Below are 20,022 nucleotides of genomic sequence, written 5' to 3'. Positions count from 1 at the left end.
ACTACTCAGTCCTTACAATCAGTTTGGGTGTGATCTATGGTTCAAATCATGCATAATAGAGGAGGGGCGACCCTTATCTTTCCTGATTACGCCCTAAACTCAGTGACCTGGGATTATTTCACAATTTAAAGATTTTCTACTGTGAGCAAAGGCGTCATTCTCAATTAAAGTGTTCCTTAATTTGAAATGGGCAAGGCCACAACCTTCCTCAAATAACTGTCCACATTCCATTTACAAAGCTTCATGTCAAATTTATGCTGTTGTCACACTGTTGCAGGAAGTCAGCTCCTCTGTAAATAATAAGTAAACTCAAAGTAAGAAAGCATGAATTATCCTCCTTTACCTGACTGATGTTGGGATCAGGGCTGGGCTTCTGTACTCTTTTAAAAAATATGTAGCCGCTAGTCTTATTTCTGTAATTCGGGTTGACTCTGATATTATCTACAGCTTCCAGCTGCTTTGAGGAGAAAGAAAACGATCCCTCGGTGTTTTTCTGCCGTGCCTGTACTGTGGCTCCGTCAAAAGAAGAATGTCTGGACTTCAGACTGTCAAAGCAGTGCGTTAGGAATACTCGGCACGTAGTTGTGCGCCCACAACACGTTCTGCGTTTCACAGTTCTTGCTCATTTTACAAAATTTTGCGACGCCGGTGACAGGTTGAGGATTTCGCCTTCCCGGTTATCGTAAGGACAGCACATACACCCGTCACCGCTGAACCGCTGGTCTACTTCAATCACAACTTGAAGAGGGAACGAATAACGCTCGGTGCTCAGACCCTCCTCAGTGTAGTAGAAAGTTGAGGAGCCTGTTAGAGACGCAGCAGTGAACTTTCTCCTCTTATCGTTGCTGTTCAGAAACACCCACACGTGAAGTCTGAGAGATGAGATCTTTACATTGATAAATCTGAGTGCTTTTTAATACGTCAAATTTGACTGTGAAACCTTTTAAGTCATAATCGACTTAGGATTGGTAGCTTTGCTTCCTGTTGACAAGTCGCCATTCGCCGTTGCGACCGTGAGGGAGCGAGGAGAAGCACTTAACCACTCACACATCAGAAAGACATACAAGAAGGCATACGGAGGCTTTTCAACACACGAGTATTAATAAGGAATTAGTTAGCGCGCGGGTTCCCTTGCAGCAGGTGAAGAAGAGGAAGAGGACGAATGACAATGAGGTTGACTCGTTGATTTCATGTCTCAGGAGGGAAGAACTGTCTTATGTTACAAAACTGCGTCTGTGCGCAAAAACAAACAAAACAAACACCAAAAACGTCCGTTTATCGGTGATAGATTCCCTACAGTGTGTGTACCTCTTTAGCTTGGAGAGTGTGTGTGTGTGTGTGTGTGTGTGTGTGTGTGTGTGCGCGTGTGTGTCTGCGTGTGTGTCTGCGTGTGTGTATGCGCAGCACACCGAGACATCCACAGTACTACACACACTCCTTGCAGCCACATTCCACCGGCTTCTCCACGTCCTGTGTGAACGAGGTGCCGTCGTCGCATTCGAAGGTGAGCCGCCGGCGTCGAACCCTCAGAGGAGCGCAGCAGGGGGCGCCGCTGGCACCCGGCTCGCTTCCCGCCTGGCACCGGCCCCGACATTCCACCCAGGAGAAAGGTTTGGACGTCTGGCAGAGGACGGTGCCGCGCTGCAGCCGGTGGTAATCTCTCACCGGCTCACCGCCACACGGGGACTCTGCGGGCGATAAACGCACCGGGATGGTTAAAAGAGTTTCCAGGCCTCAGCAGTCAAAGGGCCAATCGGTATTAATTTTGCCAACAAAGGCTATGACGGAAAATATTCGTTGACAATCTATTTTTAAAATGAGACTGAAAGATGGACAAATGAACTAATCACAGTTGTTTTCAGAAGTTGGTTTAGCTGCTTGACGCGTTGCACGATCAAGAAGTATTTTGCATTCGGTAGTGTTCTGTCCGTCGGCGATGTTGTCTGACGTTACCAGTTCTCGGAGGAAACAGATTTATGGAGTAAAGTCATCTGCAATATTGCTAAGAATTAAGAAGCATTAAAAAGCAGCTGGGACAAACCGTTAAAACGCGCAGGCGGCCGCCGACATTTCTAATGAGGTAAGCTAATGTAACGTTATCACATGCTGTGGATATAGCTCCTCAAAATGCTTAGAGGATAGAAAAGTTAAAAATGCGTGATAAAAATGAACTGACCACGAAACAGACTACGATGTCTTTAGTTGACTAAATCTAGACTTAAATCTAACCAAAACTACTACCTGGGACCAAAAAGGAAACTGCAGAGTAGCTCTTTCCAGAGACAATTTCACTGGAACTTCCTTTTACCAAAGCAAACAGTTCCTCTGACATCAACTCAGGGCATTTTACACATTTTTTCACCTGCCCGGTTGAACCAACTTAAAGAAAAAGAAAAATTCAAAGTTTGAACAAATTGTTTCAACCGCGTTTGGCGTGGATGTGATGTAAAATACACATCTAGTCCACGGATACGAACGTGTTCTTCTGGCCGGCGCTAATTCTGGGATCAGACACCAAGCGTGGGGAATAAACATGCGCGTTGCTGCTTTAATCCCGAATAGTGAGTCTTAGTGGAAGACAGGTGGTTGTGCTTTTAGGACGCCTAGCAAGGCCCCGACAGGAAGACTAGCACGTTTTTTTTTACCTTCTCTTATCTAGTTTGACAATGTCTAGAAGGTGCTACGTGATGCTTCGGGTGCCAGAGGTCAAGTCTGTGGCTTCCCCTTCCCCATCACTTTCATGCTTCATGCAGGTTGTTAAAGACACGTCACAGCAGGAATTTAAAGCACCTTGGTGACCTAATCTGACACAGTGACCATCTGGAAAACGCATAGTCATTAGCCGGCGTTCGAGACTGAAAGCTGTTTCCACCCCTCATCCTTCCTCACCTATATCACAGCTCTCTCCGGTGTATCCCGGCTCACAGACGCAGCGCTCTCCTTCCCCTGTCTCCTGACACCGGCCATGCAGACACCGCAGACCCTGACAAGGCCCCGCCGGCTCCCCCTGCAGGTTGCACAGCGCACCGCGATACCCCTCCTCGCAGACGCAGCGGTACGTCTGTGCGTCCAGCACCACGCACGCACCCTTCACGCACCTGGGCGAAAACGGAGAGAAGCCAGTGAAGGAGAAGAGTCAAGGAGGACAAAACAAACAGGAACCCAATATTGAAAAGGATTCCTGAACGACTCATCAACCGTTTTGCTGTATGTTAATGTGCACGATTTGTGCAACACCTGAAATGTCTTCAACTGCCAGAACAAACCACACTCACTTGCTGCCTTCACATGGGGAGACACCAGCTGCCGTGGTGACAACGTCCATTCCAGTAAGGCCTCCTGTTATCGGCTGGTCACAGTGTTGTCCCGTCCAACCTGCCTGACAGTGACACTGGGGGCCCTGCGAGAAAAGACACGTCTACTATCTGAGAAAAGAAAAATCATCTGTGTGCAAAAAAGATATGTAGAGGATGATTAACCTTCTCTGTCTCCTTTATTCTTTGTCCCTGAAAGGTTTTCTGCTTTTTCAAAACAGAACGGAGAGCTCTTGAAAAATTAAATGTCATGCAGGCTTGCTAGAACATGAAATAAAATTAAAATCAAGTGTTATTCACCTCAAGAATGTTTCTGTTACACTATAAATCATCCAAGAGACCTCAGTATATTCAGGCAACAATAATCAGGGTATATATAAAAGTGCAGATTTTGTCAGTGGGGGGAAGTTTGGGGACAATTTCTACAGAAACGAAATTATCTCAAAGTGAAAAAAATGTATATAAAAAGTGTCTGAAATAGTTTTAGATTTGACAACAGAAAATTATATGACCCCTTGTTGCATATGGGCTACGTCGGAGGACCACGTCGGGTTCCACTCCTGTCAGCCAAGAACAGAAATCTGTGGCTGCAGTGGACACAGGGCTCACTAAACCCGGAGAGCTGAAGACTGGAGAAAGGTAGCCTGTCTCTGATGAATCTGGAGTCACGCAAATGGTTGGGTCAGAATCTGGTGTCAAAAGCATGAATCCATGGACCCAACCTGCCTCGTGTCAACAGTCCAGGCCGGTGGTGTGGGGAATGTTCACTTTGGGCCCCTTAATACCAATAAATCGTGGTTTGAATGCCACAGCCTGTCTGAGTCTTGCTGCTCACCATGTTCATCCCTTTATGGTCACAGTTTACCATCTTCTCGTGGCTACATCCAGCAGGATAATGCACCATGTCACAAAGCGAAATGTCGTGTCAACGTGGACCAGAATCTCAAAGGAGAGTTTCCAACATCTTGTGGAATCCATTAGGCTGTTTTGAGAGCAATGTGAGGCCCCTACCCAGTATAAGCAAGGTGTTCCTAATAAAGTGCTCGGTGAGTGAATGCTGGCTCTCTGTCTCCTACCTGTGCAGCATTGGGTTGGCAGATGCCGTGGAGGCAGTAGAGTTTGCGGCAGGCCTGACAGCCCGGCACCACCCCGGGCTTCATGTGGCTGCGGGTGAAATCCTGCAGCTCGTGGTTGATGTAAAGATTCCTGATGCAGCCGTGGAAACTGGACACGTTGAGGGTCTGAGAGGAGAGACCCAGAGAGGCAGGCATCACCTCCTCTGGCATACCTGGACAGACAGACAATCAATCATGTGACAGATATTGGTTCTTTTTTTTTGTTTTGTTTGAAAATTCTAGAAACTTCTGGTCCATGAATAGAAAGGTTTTTGTCCGAGTTCCAGCTCTGCTCTTACCTCCCACATACAGAGGGGCCTCCCCTGTCACCAGCTGGCTCCGGCCCTGACTGTCCAGGGTCGTCGGCTCCCCTCCGTCCACCGACAGGTTCACCATCCGGTTAAAGGTCACCAGCTCTACTGTGTGGAAACGCCCATCGTTCACCGTCTCAGTGCTGCACACAGAGGGAGTAACACACACATTCTATATTAAGTTTAAAATGAATGAACTTGTGTCTGGAAAGAAAAAGTAAAAGCCGGTAGGTTAATGCTTTGCTGACATTTTTTTCTGGAATTAAACTTTATATTCAGTCTAACGTCTGTGGCACCGCGTTCTTAGTTGGGGTTGGATGCAGCGGTAAACCAAACATTCATGGTTAGAGGTAGTGGCCTATCCCAGCATGCACTGGCCGAAACGCAGGACAGCCAGGTCATCATTCCATCACAGGGCTCACACACACAGACAGAAACTACCACCGTGTCCTATTTTGTTCCATTCAACGTCAACCCTCCCCCTTCGGGGTGCATGCTCACATGTAACGCAGGGCTGTGCTTAACACAAAACAGCACTGTGTCAAAAGCCCAATTATTGTTTTTTGTTCTTTTCAGGACTGCACGTGGCCCTAAAACGTACCCACGACACCTTGTAAACTGCAATAAAGCAAAAAGACATAAAGTAAAGGGCAATAACACAACCTTAAACTAAAATGGTAGATGGTAAATGGCTTCATTTATATTGCACTTTTAATCGATTGCACTTTAAAATGTGCCTCCAACTGTCCCATTCTCTCTCACACTCACACACACACACACACACACACACACACACACACACACACACACACACACACACACACACACAAACACACACTCAAACCAATGGCCAGGTGCTAGTCTGACCATCAAGAGCAATTAGGGTTCAGTGTCTTGCCCAGGGACACTTTGACAAATGGACAGGAGGAGCTGGGGATCAAATCGTTGACCCTGTAATCATTGGATGACCTACTCTACCTGCTCAGCCACAGTAGGGCCGGGTATCCAACCTCAAGGCTTTTTTTTGGTATCAACCAAAATGTGTCTGTAGCATTGGATGCAAAGAAATATTCAAATGAGGAAAGCCGGCAATCGAATGTCGGGCCAGATTCTTTTTTTTGCTTCTTCTTTGATCACACTGTTGCTGGTTTAAATCCAAGTTTTGCCGGTTCCAGGCTGCACTTTGTAAGGCAGACTTCTAGTACAGCTGCTTCTTTTCAGACAACATGTGACATTTAAGAACTCTGGCTTTTTAGCACAGCTAGCAACCATATCACATTATATGCAGCCGTATAAAAGAATGACCTTGTTCCTTTGATAAAACAGTGTGATATACGTCCCCGCCAACTTCCTTCTGTTAACAACTGTTGCAATATTCAGTTTGCCTTGAGTGCCCTCATACACCATCTCATTTCCTCCATCACATCTCTTTACATTTCTAATTGTCGTTCACTCGTGACTCAATCTTTTCCGCTACTTCTCTGTTCTCTGCACTCCTGTCGCCTCGAGTCTTTTTTCTGTTCATCGTTTTTTCGTCACACGACTTGCCGTGATCCCGATCTCCGCGTGCGCGCGTGTGTGTGTGTGCATGTGTGTGTGTGTGTGGCTGCCAGCTGGCCGAGCCTCCTCCTCCTTAACAGTGAAACATCCCTACATTTAAGATTTCGACACCTGATCACGTGGACACTCAGCGTAAAGTGTCCCCCGGCCGCGTCTGTGATTAAACCAAAAATAATACCGGCCGATGTCCTCTGTCCACATTCCCAACCACTGCAGGATTTTATCTCCGCGCAACGAGGCGGATCATGCGCCAACACGCTCGGGGCGACGTTGCTGGGCTACAAGTCCGCTGAGAGGCTGCTGAGGGTCTGACGGGAGTCCAGCATATCACTCAGCTCAATCAACACTCAGCTTTCGAGACCCGATGACGAGAGCTCACTAATCAGTCTGCGGCTGCTGGCTGGAGTCTTGTGTTTAAATGTAATGTCAAACACGATCAGATTCAGTGGGTGGCCGTCATGACCCCCTCACAGAAAAAGGTAGTGTAACTCAAATCTGACAATTTATTAGTATTAAAAATGGCTGAAAGGCAGATTAATGTGCCAATAATACAAAAATGTGAATGAAAATTTGGAGGAATACTGTGGGTTTTCCTTGTTGTAAGTGGACGTCGTGTACAGTAAACTGGTCACTCTGGTTTTCTGGCAGCACAAAATACATCCAAACGAGACCCTGTTTAATCGGATCTGCTTCTTTTGGAAAATCCTGGTTAACCTGCACCCTGAGAGAAGCTTAAAAAAAAAAAAAAAAGGGGGAAAACTGGTCACTGAAACATGAAGTGGAGGCCACGGCAGACGTTGCATAACAATAGAATCAAAATTTGCAGTTTTTCCTCTACTTTATTTTAAGTTTGCACCAAATGCACAGGCTATAACACGGTCTATGTACCGTCAAACCGCTATTTAAGCTAGGCATCGTTATTCTTTGACGTTGCGCAACTCAGATAATATAAACATATCATTGAGAATAGACCTACCCTAGCGTATATGCACTAATACATGTTGTATCCATCCATAGTTATAGACACACCGAACTACAACAGTCGTAAGGCTATAATGTTCAGTTTCTACAGTGGCGTTGATTCAGCTGTCTGGTCATTTTGGAGGCTGTAGTTTGTGGTGCTGTTGAGCTGAAGTGCGTTAGTCAGAGAGATGTTTCTGATGTTCAGCCAACTCTATTGATATCAACGGGCTGGACAAACCATTAGAAACACCTCTAAAGTTAACCTTGGTGAAGGTAGGATTTACGGCAGGGCAGTTGTATTAGACTGTCTTAGTTTTAGCTGGGTGTAGCTCATAAAAGGCCAGATGAGTGTGTATTATATTCTATTTAGCATTAATTTGAAACAGGAAAAAGGAAAAATCGTGCTTTGCCTTGTTTCCTCTGCAAAATACAATTTACTGTGCACTCCAAACGGCATCTACTTCGACAGGTTTTCATAGGGGACTGGATACTTGTGTGTGTGTGTGTGTGTGTGTGTGTGTGTGTGTGTGTGTGTGTGTGTGTGTGTGTGTGTGTGTGTGTGTGTGTGTGTGTGTGTCTACCTGTAGATAGCTGTGGCAGGCTGGTTCCCAGGGTCGTAGGTGACCCTGACATGACCCTGGTGGAGCTCCACAGCGATTGGCTCGTTGTCTCCGTTATAGAGCAAGATGCCGTTGTCCTCTGCTGTTGACACCTGAAACACACACACACACACACATAAAAACACACGAAGCAGAGTACGTGTGTGTGTGTATGCGTTTGTATCTGAGGCTGCTTCCGCTAATATTTCATTTTTATCGCTCTTCAATGCCTGTCTCAAACATTGTGATGTCTCTAGACGCAGGCTGGTGTCCCCACCTGCAGCGTGATGTTGGCCTGAGGCCAGTTCTTGACATCCTGAAGCTGAACGTAAGAATCTCTGTCGACGAAGTTGACGCTGACCAGCTTCTCGCAGCTCTGACCCTCGAAGCCCGGCAGACACTGACACACCGCAGTCCCGGTCTTCTCCACACAGGGGGCGCCGTTCTGACACTGAGCCAGCGGGCAGGGGGGCGGGGGAGTAAGGGCCTCCTCACAGAACTCTCCGCTGGCGACGAAGAAGACGACGTTCAGAGAGGATATCAGAAAGTGCCTCACATATCATCCTGCATTAGTCTGATCACATCGAAAGAAGAACTGAATTGATCCCAGTGCTTCCCCTCCCCCCGAACGGATATGATCCAATACCAGCTTTTAAATCTGTGTACAGTACAAGACTGGATGGATCTAATTAGGGGTCATTCTTTTGTGGGGAAGATAACTACAATTTATTTAACTATAGGTGGAAACATACATATTCCAACATCCTTTTTTGGCTCGTGTCAATTTTGGTCATATTGTTCTAGAAGGTTTATAAATGCATATAGTTAAAAAATAAGAACCACTCATTAATGTGAATCAGGTGCTGGACAAATTGCTGATTTTTGATTGTTATTTGATGGTTTTGTGTATCTTCAGATGATCATCACTGTACTGTGTTTTTCTAATTACCCAGTTTTCCCAGAGACCCAAGTTACCCAGTTACAGCATCTACAGTGTCCCCCTAGGTTCCTGGTGTTTCCCAGTGATCCCAGTTTTCCCGGCGTTCCCACTACCTGTATCCCTGTGGACAGACGCAGCTGTAGCCGTCCAGATGGTCGACGCACTGAGCTCTGTTCTGACAGCGATGATCCGCACACTCATTATAATCTATACTGCAGTCTGGCCCCACCCAGCCGGGGATACACACACACCTGGAAGACAGACAGACACACACACACACACACACACACACACACACAGTATACTACATCACACATGGTGTAGGATTTCGGGGAGTCAACACTGATCTCAGCAAAATGTACCTTTGTATATGTGTATCTGTGTGAGTCTGTATTTTTAATCTCATCTGGGATCTGAAACTTTGCTGAGCCTGGCAGTGATGAAGTGAAAGGTGTGTGTGTGTGTGTGTCTGTCTGTTGTCACCTAGGGCCGGTAGGACTGCTGATGCAGGTAGACTGATGCTGACAGGGGTTTCTACCTGGAGAGCACACACCCTCCTCTTCTTCACAAAACAGGCCTGAGAGCGAGAGGAGGCCAAGACGGATTATGTACAGCAGTTTGTGCATAATTTCAAACCAGGTCATCTCTCCTCTCGTTATGGTTAGAACAGATCAGCGGTGTTATTTTCTAAGACATGAACATTTTCTAAAATGCTTTTTCGTCAGTGTTTCCTAATAACCAACTAATAAATTCACTGGGAGGAAGGAGGGGGAAAAGTAAGGCAGCTGATCCCAGGCCGACGCCTGGTGTCGTACCTGTGTAGTTCGGTGGACACAAGCAGGTGTAGTTGCCAACTCTGTCCACACAGGTGGCGCCGTTCTCGCATCCGTTGTCCTCACAGTCATCCACGTTCACCTCGCAGAAGGTGCCGTGGAAACCAAATGCACACGCACAGCTAAATGAATAAAAACAGAGGTGGAAAAACACGCCAACATTTACGGGAACAGGAATGAAAAACTACCTAAAACTGTTCGCTACATTCACATACACCCGTATAACATCATTTTGTTAACTGTCCATGCTAGCATGTCAATATTACATGTGCTGTTTCTCTGTATGTTACATTCTTGCATGCTAACATTAGTGTGTCAGTTTTCCATAGACTGCGGACAAAGAGTCTGTGCAGCGTGCCAACATGCCTACCGTACACTAATATGTTAGTCCCAGTAGGTTAGCTTGTCAGCTAGCACCTTAACATAATTTCCAATATATTGACAGTTAGCATCAAAGGTTTAGCTTGTCTATATGCTAATGATAGTAGGTAAAGTAAGTAAGATGCTGACATGTAGCATCTAAGTATAACTTGCCTACATAAATAAATATGTAAATGTTAGCATGCAGGTTTAATCTCAACGTATAGCGGAAGGTGACCGGACTTCGGGCGTTTTTTTTATTATATCCTGTCATGAACAGAAGTGTTAGACAACTGGAACTTTTAAACCGTCGGCGCCATTAGCTGTAAAGTCTGAGCCTCAAGCTTTTAGAGCTTATTACTCTTCCTCCTCTGGTGACCATGAATGTCTGCATGGAAACATTTCAAGACAATCCATCCAATAGTTGTTAATTATCTCAGCCCTCGGAGAATCAATCCTGCAGCCACGCTGCTAGCGTGGCCAGTGTCCTACCAGCGGAAATAACAACATTCAACCAAGACCAAAACAGAGGAAGTAATCTGTCAACCTGGCCGTCTTAAATTTGTTTACTTTTGTTGTCAGGGGTGGTTTAAGGATCATCAGATTAACACAGCGGGGGCACGTCTACTGGTTGTTTTGTAGGGTGTGTTTGTTTGAAGACTTGTTACCTGAACCCTCTGGTCTGTTCGTCGCTCAGGCAGGTTCCTCCGTTGGTGCAGGGATTACTGACACAAGCATCAACTGGTGTCTCGCAGTGCTTACCCTGAAATACCACACACGAGCACACACACAGAACACGGAGCATATTCTTGACAAGCATACAACATTAGATCAGATCAACGGAGTAATTTGATGGGATTATCGGAGACAGATGTGGGCTCAAAATAATCACTGACAACACGCAAACACATAAAACATTGGATCAGTGGTTTTAAACGTTCAGCTCTGGGTGTGTAAATGGATTGCTGTGGGTCTGCAGTGGGAAACTTTCTGATTAGATGATACAAGGTGCCGACAATAACAGACGAACTCACAAACTAGAGCACACGAGCCTCTCTGCAGCACGCAACACACACACATACACATACACACACACACACAAGAGAAACATACACACTCACACACACTCACACACAGTTGCATACCGTGAATCCAGCCTTGCAGTTACAGGTGTATAGCTGTGTGTGGTGGACTTGACAGATGCCCTGGTTCTCGCAGGGGGAGGACACACACGGACTACATTTGGCCTGGACAGACACCTCCACAGGACCTGATAGCACACACACACACACACACACACACACACTCAGAGGCTAGTTAGAGGTTTTAACACCTTTCAAGTCATTAACAAGACACTGTGAGACAGACGTGGCTGACCCGTCTCCGCAGAAAACTGTGTCTCGAGTCACCTCTGGTGGCTGAAACAAGGAACAAATCTGAGCTCGGAAGGAAGAAATGCTCTGATTTTCATGTTTTTTTTATTGAACGTATAAATACACCCGGCGTTAGGCTTTATTAAATCTGTGGATTTAAAACTGGATTAGATAAATCACCCATACAAAAATCAGGGTGAAATTTCTGAAGTCTAATTGCAGCACGCACTCTAAGTTAAATGTTTAATCCTTTTATTTGCTTTGGCACATCATCTGAAGCTCATTTGTCTTTTCACCCTTGTGACACGACTTGTGTTTGGGGCTTAAAGCCAACACCCGAATGTGACTGACAGCAGAGCAGTCACTTCACAGAGAGCTTGTGGAGGGATCTCACGAGCAGCAGCGAGGAAGACCGATTATGAGTTCACTTCGAACACTGCAAAAGAAGAAACAATCAGAGACAGAACCCGAGGGTGCCAGGGGACAGAAAATTGGGACGAAAATGAAGCAACGGAAATTTGAATTGTCACTGTAATTCTTATGTGGACCCCAGGAACATTAGCCTCCTTGATACAGTGGCAAATGGGGTAACAGCTGATACCGAAACCGACAGTCAGTAACCTCTGTTTGCTGGTGCATATTCGGGTGCAATCGCAAAAAAAAAAATGAAATATACCGTTTCTGTTACTTTGGATGTTTCACGTGAAAGAAAATTCGACAAATGCGATTCATTCGACAAGTTCGATTGCCGCGCGTTTGCACACGTTTTACTATGAATGAAAAAACAAGAGGTGCCAAACCATGAAGAAGTGAGATGAAAAATCCCTCCCAGATAGTTTTAACGTCTTCAGTTAATTCAGAAAACATGTGGAGCCCTGTGACGAGGAGAGGAGGCTCCATGCAAGATGTGAGGAAATATTAAGGTATCACCATGAATTTTACAGCGCTACAGTAGTTTGATGTTTAAAAATACAACAATTAGCACCTGTGATTATGCGAACAGGCTCTGATACTAAAGAAAAAGTCACTAATGGAAAGTTCACAGTGTATTCACATCACAAAGAGAGCGGTATCAAATTGGTGAACTTGGAAATGTTAGGCTATGCGCTTTTCCCTGGTGTTATGTTTAAACGGCAATTTTACTTTAGATCCTTGCTGCTCTTAGCAGTTATTACAGTACCTATTGATATGATTCACCTCTGAACTTCTTCGTTGTGAGTCACACAGTACGTTGAAGGCAGATTAAAGCCTGTCTGACGTAGAAGCACGAGCGATAGCATATGACAGTATGATAGCAAACTTTGCTTGTATAGCACTTTTCTTAGTAGAGTGCTTCAGAGGAAAAAGGAAAAAAGCAAACAATAAAAGCAAAGCAAATAAAAATAGATACAAACAATGAGATCCTCAGACACAGGAGACTAAAAATTAAGTTATTAGCAGAGGATAGTATGAAATTGCAAGGATGGAAAGGTAAAACCCCAAAGTAAAAATTTTAAAGACATTACAGATGTGCTTCGTCTAATCTCAACAGGAAGTGTTTCAAAAAGTCTGGGGGCTCTAACAAAGGCAAAGGCCTTTTTTCACCAGCAGAGACCTGGGAAGGACCAGCAGAGCACCTGCACGTGCGGCGCAAGTAAATCAAAGATATGTTTTGAAGTCCAGGACATTCAGTCTTCGAAAAGTAATCAGAAGGATTTTAAAATCGATTGGAGGTCTAACAGGGAGCTCGTGTAAACTGGCTCGCACGAGGCCATGTGGTCATATTTCCAGGCGCCAGTTATAACTCAGGCGGCAGTGGAGTGGGTGGAGGGAGCTCGGACCGGTGCCGACCTAAATGACCTTGCAGTAGAGTCCAGGTGAGAATGTGAAAATTAGTAAAGGACAAAAATGACCCAGTTTTTTTGAAATTGTCCTGAGATGAAAAAAGCACGACTGCACAACCTTTTCTACTTGTTCATCAGAAGACAGATCTGTATCCATCTGTACCTGACCTGCATCATAGTCACGTATCGTTCGCGTGAGAGGGATAAAGAACATTGCGATTATCTGCGCACATACTGGCTGATAAGCAACAAGGCAAAGATATGTTTGGGTTCATTCAGAAACGGTGTCTCCAGCTGTAAAATGCTCTGCTGACAATTCTTTAAGAAGAAAATGTGAGGACTACTATCCAAGCACATTTGCTTAGGTTATGCAATAATCTTAAAAACAAATACTGCCCAGTATGCTTTTAAACTCAAGTTAAAAATGGATGTTGTTATCAGTCTCAAAAGTTCAGCATCGGTCTGGCTCTGAAGGACACCTATGCGTAATCACACAGGGGGCCCTAAATAAATGAGCATGATCTGCTGAAAGGGTAGAAACAAACGCAAACCACCAAATCAAGCGGAAAGCATCCTCATGAAAGGAATTATTCAAAATTAGCTCTATCAGCGATCTCAATAGGGTCCTTTTATCTGCTTTCATCGTAGCCATAGTTCGCTTGCATCCATGCGAAGGAAAAGATCAGGTCAGCTCGGACGTGCCCTCCCCGACTTAGCACAAGTGACCCAGTGTTGTGGAGGTGGTCTTTGTGGCTGCCCAGACAAAAAAAAAGAGGATCTTCACTCTTCGGTCTCCAGCAAAATCGGACGGGTCCTTTGTTTAGGCAATTTTCACTCCACTGTTAAAGACACTGCAGAGTCTCCAGCTGTGACAGGTGTGTGGGAGTGGAAAGCAGCCAAGTCACGCGGAATCAAAAGCTTTGTTCTGTTAAATCAGTTTACTATTTAAACGACAGAATCACGCATGATTAAAATACCCCATCAACTTTCGTATTCATCACAATTTACTTAGTATTATGTGAACAGGTTTTTCAAAAGCACGTCAGTTCACTTTGATTTAGGGAGCACTTTTACAAACCAAGTAAGACATTTTCGTTCAGTAACAAAGAGCCCCCCCCCCGAGTGCAAGACACGAAACTAGAGCTGTTGTTTCATTTACAGCTTTGAGTTGTGCACGTTGGCTCCCCGATAACTTACCCAGACACTGAAACTTGTCGGCGGGCGTGGTGAGCAGCAGCTTGCCCTCCATGCCGCGGGGGCCGGCACAGCGGGCGATACCGGGCTCCTTGTAGCCGCTCTTCACCCAGTCGGACAGCCAGAGCAGGCGGCAGTCACAGTACAGAGGGTTGGCTCCAATAGCTCTGAAGGAGTAGAAAGACAAAGAGTCGGCTCACTGGCAGAGGGAGAGGGTCTGTGGTTTAGGGAGAAAATGCGGAGAAGGACGGAAGTTTTGAAGAAGGATGGGAGAAGGGAATTGGGAAAAAACTGAAAAGGTGGGGAAGAAAGAAACAGACAGGAACGAGGACAGGTAGGGAAGGAGGAAAGAGTGGTAAGAGGTAAGTTGCAAAGGAAAGATAAGAGGAAAGAAGTCACTTAAAGAGAAAAAGGAGATGGAGAGAACGGAAATCAACCTCTTCTCCTTGTTTTACCAACTGGCTCAGTGCTAAGGTTTCCCATCTCATCCTGGGAGTTTAGCTACTCCTCGTCTAACTCCTTAAGATTTGGGCTCCTTTCACTGATTATAGCTCAGAGCAAATGAGCTGGGGCTGCAACTCAGTCCTGTACGTGATTTCTATTCGCCTCCGAGTCCACGTTCAGTTTATTTGCCCCGTTTGAGTTACCTCTTATAAAATCCTACTCACTGGGCATCTCCTGGCTGGGACAGTTTACGGACAAGTTTAACGTTGATGGACGTGTCCGTGATGGCGACTCTGGATACAGCGACATTTGTAAGATTGTACCTCAGCAGTTGTATTGGGGTAGAGGTTTTTGCCCTGCGTTTCGTTTTTCTTGTGTTTTTGTTCTAAAAGGTCCAAATAAAATTTAAAAAGAGGAAATGAGGAAGACAATGAGGGGAAGAAGGTAAAAGCAAAAGGGAAGGAATGAAGGAGGGAGGGATAAAAAAAGAAAGGGAGTGATTCTGAAGACATTTTGAATGACATATGTGAGAGGGGAAAGAGTGGCAGGAAGTGAGGAAGCAATGAAAGTATTCAGGGAAAAGAGGGAAAAGAGAGGAAGTGAGGAAGCAATGAAAGTATTTAGGGAATGATGGCAAAAGAGAAGAGAGAGAGGGAAAGAGAGAAAAAAAAAAAAAAAAAAAAAAAAAAGGGAAAAAAAAAAGGAAAAGGAGCTGAGATGAAAGAGAAGGCAAAGAGAAGCAGAGGAAGGAAGGAAGGTCGATCGACCTGCATCAACACGCGCTGCACCAGTTCTCAAAGCCACACGGTGGCGCTCTTACACCTCACCGCTCTGCTCGGACAGTGACACACACACACACACACACACATTCATGAGGCTAATAATATTCATTTAGATCAGATCAATTGTTTCACTTGATAAGATTATCAGAGACACATGTGGGATCAAATATCAGTCAACACACACACACACACACACACACACACACACACACACACACACACACACACACACACACACACACACACACACACACACACACACACACACACACACACACACAGAGCAAGGTCAGGATGTCTCAGAGTCAGATGAGAGACTGTTCACTTCTTCTCAGTCGATTAAACTCCATCTGCAGCTGCACAGGATGAAGCGACGAGCGGGACGACACTCTCAGGTCAGATTTGACTGTTCCTGTGCTAAACATCTCGCCGGCAGGAATTCAGTATGTGGTTCTTGTCTTTGCCTTAACCGCCCGTCGGGCCAAGTGGACTCGCGAGACTCTTCGAGGAAGTTTTACCCGGGCGGAGTTTAAAGGGCTGTTGAAGCTGTTTGTCCTGGTCTAATTCATCCCTTCTAGTGCTTCTGATGACAGCGGTGAAGCGAGTGTAGCTGAGGTCTGTGGGTGTGGAGATATCCCCAGAGCACAGTACAGCAGGGCAAAGAAGTTTAGCAGTCAGATGGGCTCAGAGGTGGTTGTACTAAACACATCTGGAAGGGAACATTCAGGCCAATGTCAAAACCACTGCTCCATTTTCTCCACTGTCAACTGCAAACACCCATTGGATTTTGTGAGAGGATCCCTGAGTCAGTTCTTCCTGGTTTCAGTGAGGTATTGAGACAAACATGTCAGGCACACTCACTTTCATTTTCACCTCCACGTAAGTGGTTTAAAAGACGTCACCTGGCTAAACGGGGTGATTGTTGGGGACACGTGCGCTCCTGCCCTCTTGCTGCTGCGATGGCACCATGTCCCAGGTTCTCAACAGTCGTTTGGGTGAGTAAAATGTGATCGGAAACAATAGGAATAGTAGCCAAGACAAAAAAAATCTCAAATGTCCTTAAAGGAAGACTTTAGAAACATGTCATTCATTTTGGTTTTGCTTACGTTCCTTTCCTCAAACACCAACCATCAAAAAACTTCACGTACCTGCGCAGGTGATACTGAGCTCTTTATTTTATTGCACTGGACAAAATAAAAGAGATTTTCAGATCCCGTTGGTCTCTCACGCTGAAATAACACCTAGAAATTCACACCTTCTTTTGTTGGCACGAAATACAAAGCCATGACATGTTGAACACTAAACACCAAATTTGTTGTAAAAACAATTAAAAACCATCAGAGAGAAACCTCAAGAGCCAAAAAATACTCCGTTTTAGAGCTAGGATTGGTTACATGGGATCGTTTTACAGCCCGATTCCTTTTCCTGACGGACCGGGAGTCAGCAGCTTCTCATTTCAGAGATGATGTCATGCTTCACAGGACGAAAATAAAAATTCTTCCTCCCTCCCCTCTTCACCTTCCTGTTCACATCCTTTCCCCTCCTCCTCCTCCTCCTCATCTTCAACCTGCCCTCCACCATCCATCTCCCCGTTCCCTCTCCTCTCCTCCCCCCTCCACACTTGCTGTAGATCCCCACATCGATTCACGTGGGTCATGCTTGACTGAAGATGAATATACTGTATATGTAGGGAGACACACACACACACGCGCGCGCACACACACACACACACACACAAAGGCCTCAGATCAATGAAGCCATGGGAAAGGATGGATTTTTCCAGCTAATTCAATCCACCAGACAGCCACTTGAAACCATTCACTCTCTGTGAACTGGACTCTATCTGACTGGAGCCATAAAGGCAGGAGAAGGAACATGCATCATACACACACACACACACACACAGACCTCATTCCGTCAGTGAGGACAGACCCTGCTGTCCGTTACACTCAGCTGGTGCTGTGGATGTGAATGTGCACGTGTGTGTGTGTATGTGTGGACTACACGTATATTTGATTGCTTACAGGTGAGACAGGGAGGCCACGTCGCTGAAGATGCCCTGCTGCAGCTCGGAGATGTCGTTGCCATGGAGAGAGCTGGAAGACGAACGCAGCTGAAGGTCAGAAACGGTCAAAAACGGTCAAGCTGAAAACTCAGAGACCTGAATGACTCTGACAGGCAGCGAGCGTCATTCAGCTCAACAACAGAGGAACATTTCAAGTCCAAAAACAGATGATGGCTTGTTGCAATAAGACAAGGGGATGACAGTGAAGGGCTCTGGCCAGTGACAAGTACGGTATGGTGTGTGTGTGTGTGTGTGTGTGTGTGCGTGAGCTCACAGCAGTCTCAGAGAGCGCAGGCCACCCAGCGCCAGGGGAGGGATACAGCGCAGCGAGTTGTAACTGAGGATCCTGAAACCAGAAAACACAGCATAAGGCAAAGTGCACTCCGAGCTGGCACCGGCATTGAAAGAGCTCTCCAGAGATTTGGCACTGCACTCGGACTCACGGAGGACGGCTCAAAAGTAAGAAGTGTTCCACTTGTACACGAGGAACATAAAAATCTGCTCAAATGTGCCCACAACATATATATTGATCCGTCTTCTCTCTCAAGATGAACCAACTTTATGAAAGTACAACATTAAGTCACTGGAGTCTGTCGGCAGACGGACTCAGTGATGTCAGTGAAGCGGGAATATCTATCTTAAGCGTACCGACGTGGGCTAACATCAGCCGCCAAGTATGTGTTATTTCTGATGGCAGAAAGAAGTCACACGCACATGGACCTTTGGACCCTTGTTTGACTGTAACTCAGGGTTATGTTTGCAGGGTTATATATTTCTGTGTTGACTAGAAAAATAGGTTGCACGGAACTGAAAACACCCAAGTTCGGCGACACTCTAATGCCCCAGTGTGTGAGCATGGTGGCCCCTGTTGAAACAGTGGGGGGGTTTATTTTCTATTGAACTGACCTCTTTTCTGACACACATTATTTTTGCGTGGACTTGAACCTGCTTTAACGTTTGACCGAGGAAAATCTGTGTGTGTGGACTCACAGTGTGGTGAGCTGGCTCATGTTGGAGAAGGAGTCATCGGACAGGGAGCTGATCTTATTGTTGCTCAGATCTCTGCAGAGGCAAAAGTCAATTCGGGGTCAAAACTCACACACACACACAGACACACACACACACACACACAGAGAGAGAGACACACACACTTTTTCCCATGAGAAGATCTTACATGCTGCTCATCAGTGAGTTAAGTTGATCACATGTGAACGTTTGTTGGTGTGTGTGTGTGTGTGTGTTACTACATGAACATACAGTACGATGCTGGTTGGAATGAGCTGGACTTCCCTGCACAGACTTAACTACACAGTCCACAGCTCCCCCTGCTGGATGTGTTCATAAATACCATTTGCATGGGGAGCTCCGTTGCATCCCGTATCTTTCCAACAAATGTTGGATCGACGCCTCATTATAAACGTCACAAAAAATCTGGAGTTCATAGAAAGAACCAAGATAACACAACAAGGGCGAGGTTAAGGTGCTGCCTTCCAGGTCTACTGTGTGTTTAGGGTGTTTACATCCACATCTGATAAACATTGTAGAAACTGTGGCTCTTGTTATTAGTAGTCCCCAAGTTTTAGGGGACGGAAAATGTAGGTGACTGATTTTTAAAAAGTTCAATAAAGTATTTAATATATGGTTCTGATGACACCCGAAGTCTCTGACCCACAGGCATCAGCAGACTGATGGCGCCTTCCCCGCTGACTCCCTGCCAGTCCTCAGCTTCACTTCCTGCTTGTTTCGGGGGCCTTTTGCCCTCGGTCTGAGCTTCCGCAGGTAAGGCTCAAATCGGACGGATTCAGGTTTTAAGAGGGACTTGGCCAGCTTTGGTTTCCCTGTCAGGATGTTCAGGATTATTGTACTGTTACGTTGTCTTTGGTTTAAAAAAAGGCCAAACGAGTCCTACAGTGTTCACTCAACGTGGATGTGAAAACCCTGGAATTAAAGCGTAGAGTCAACACTTTAACCTCGAGGTCCTCATGTTTGTTTCATTTCAAATCCAGTGTGCTGAGCTACAAAGACAAATCGATAAGAAACCGTGTCAGCGTCCAGATTCTTTCTGACTGCATCGTACATTGATAAGATTTACTAAATGTAGCAGAGGCAGTGGAGCAGCAGTGTGTGGACAGAAGTAGGGTAAGTCATGTGTGAGAAGACAGTCCCTTACACGAGCTGCAGGTATTTGAAGGTGGCTAACTCCTTAGGAACACTGGTGAACTGGTTTCCGTCCAGATACCTGAGAGGACGACAGAGAGACGCTCATCGTGCATTTCTAGAAGAAATTCTCAATCGTCATCATCAATTCATTTCTGAATAATGTATCACGGATTCAGACATAATCCT

At 45.7% G+C, this 20,022-nt stretch overlaps 1 protein-coding gene across 1 annotated transcript in view; it reads right to left on the bottom strand.

Annotated features, from left to right (window-relative positions):
* Window positions 1–1,425: 1,425 nt before the first annotated feature.
* slit1b (slit homolog 1b (Drosophila)) overlaps window positions 1,426–20,022 on the bottom strand; it is a 67,416-nt gene continuing 48,819 nt past the window's right edge. Inside the window, exons 22-38 of the mRNA XM_040145984.1 lie at window positions 19,847–19,915; window positions 18,667–18,738; window positions 17,951–18,022; window positions 17,636–17,707; window positions 14,389–14,552; window positions 11,141–11,265; window positions 10,664–10,758; window positions 9,618–9,757; window positions 9,286–9,379; window positions 8,916–9,053; window positions 8,140–8,368; window positions 7,845–7,975; window positions 4,729–4,883; window positions 4,391–4,602; window positions 3,276–3,400; window positions 2,989–3,098; window positions 1,426–1,733 (exon numbers count right to left, since the gene is read on the bottom strand). Of these exons, the coding sequence (XP_040001918.1) occupies window positions 1,426–1,733; window positions 2,989–3,098; window positions 3,276–3,400; window positions 4,391–4,602; window positions 4,729–4,883; window positions 7,845–7,975; window positions 8,140–8,368; window positions 8,916–9,053; window positions 9,286–9,379; window positions 9,618–9,757; window positions 10,664–10,758; window positions 11,141–11,265; window positions 14,389–14,552; window positions 17,636–17,707; window positions 17,951–18,022; window positions 18,667–18,738; window positions 19,847–19,915 (2,311 nt within the window). The remainder of the gene's footprint in view (window positions 1,734–2,988; window positions 3,099–3,275; window positions 3,401–4,390; window positions 4,603–4,728; window positions 4,884–7,844; window positions 7,976–8,139; window positions 8,369–8,915; window positions 9,054–9,285; window positions 9,380–9,617; window positions 9,758–10,663; window positions 10,759–11,140; window positions 11,266–14,388; window positions 14,553–17,635; window positions 17,708–17,950; window positions 18,023–18,666; window positions 18,739–19,846; window positions 19,916–20,022) is intronic.

The sequence above is a fragment of the Xiphias gladius genome, chromosome 15 (assembly GCF_016859285.1).
Source record: "Xiphias gladius isolate SHS-SW01 ecotype Sanya breed wild chromosome 15, ASM1685928v1, whole genome shotgun sequence".
NCBI classification, from domain to species: Eukaryota; Metazoa; Chordata; class Actinopteri; order Istiophoriformes; family Xiphiidae; genus Xiphias; species Xiphias gladius.
The sequence above is the reverse complement of the archived record's forward strand: the minus strand, read 5'-3'. Positions and strand labels throughout refer to the sequence as shown.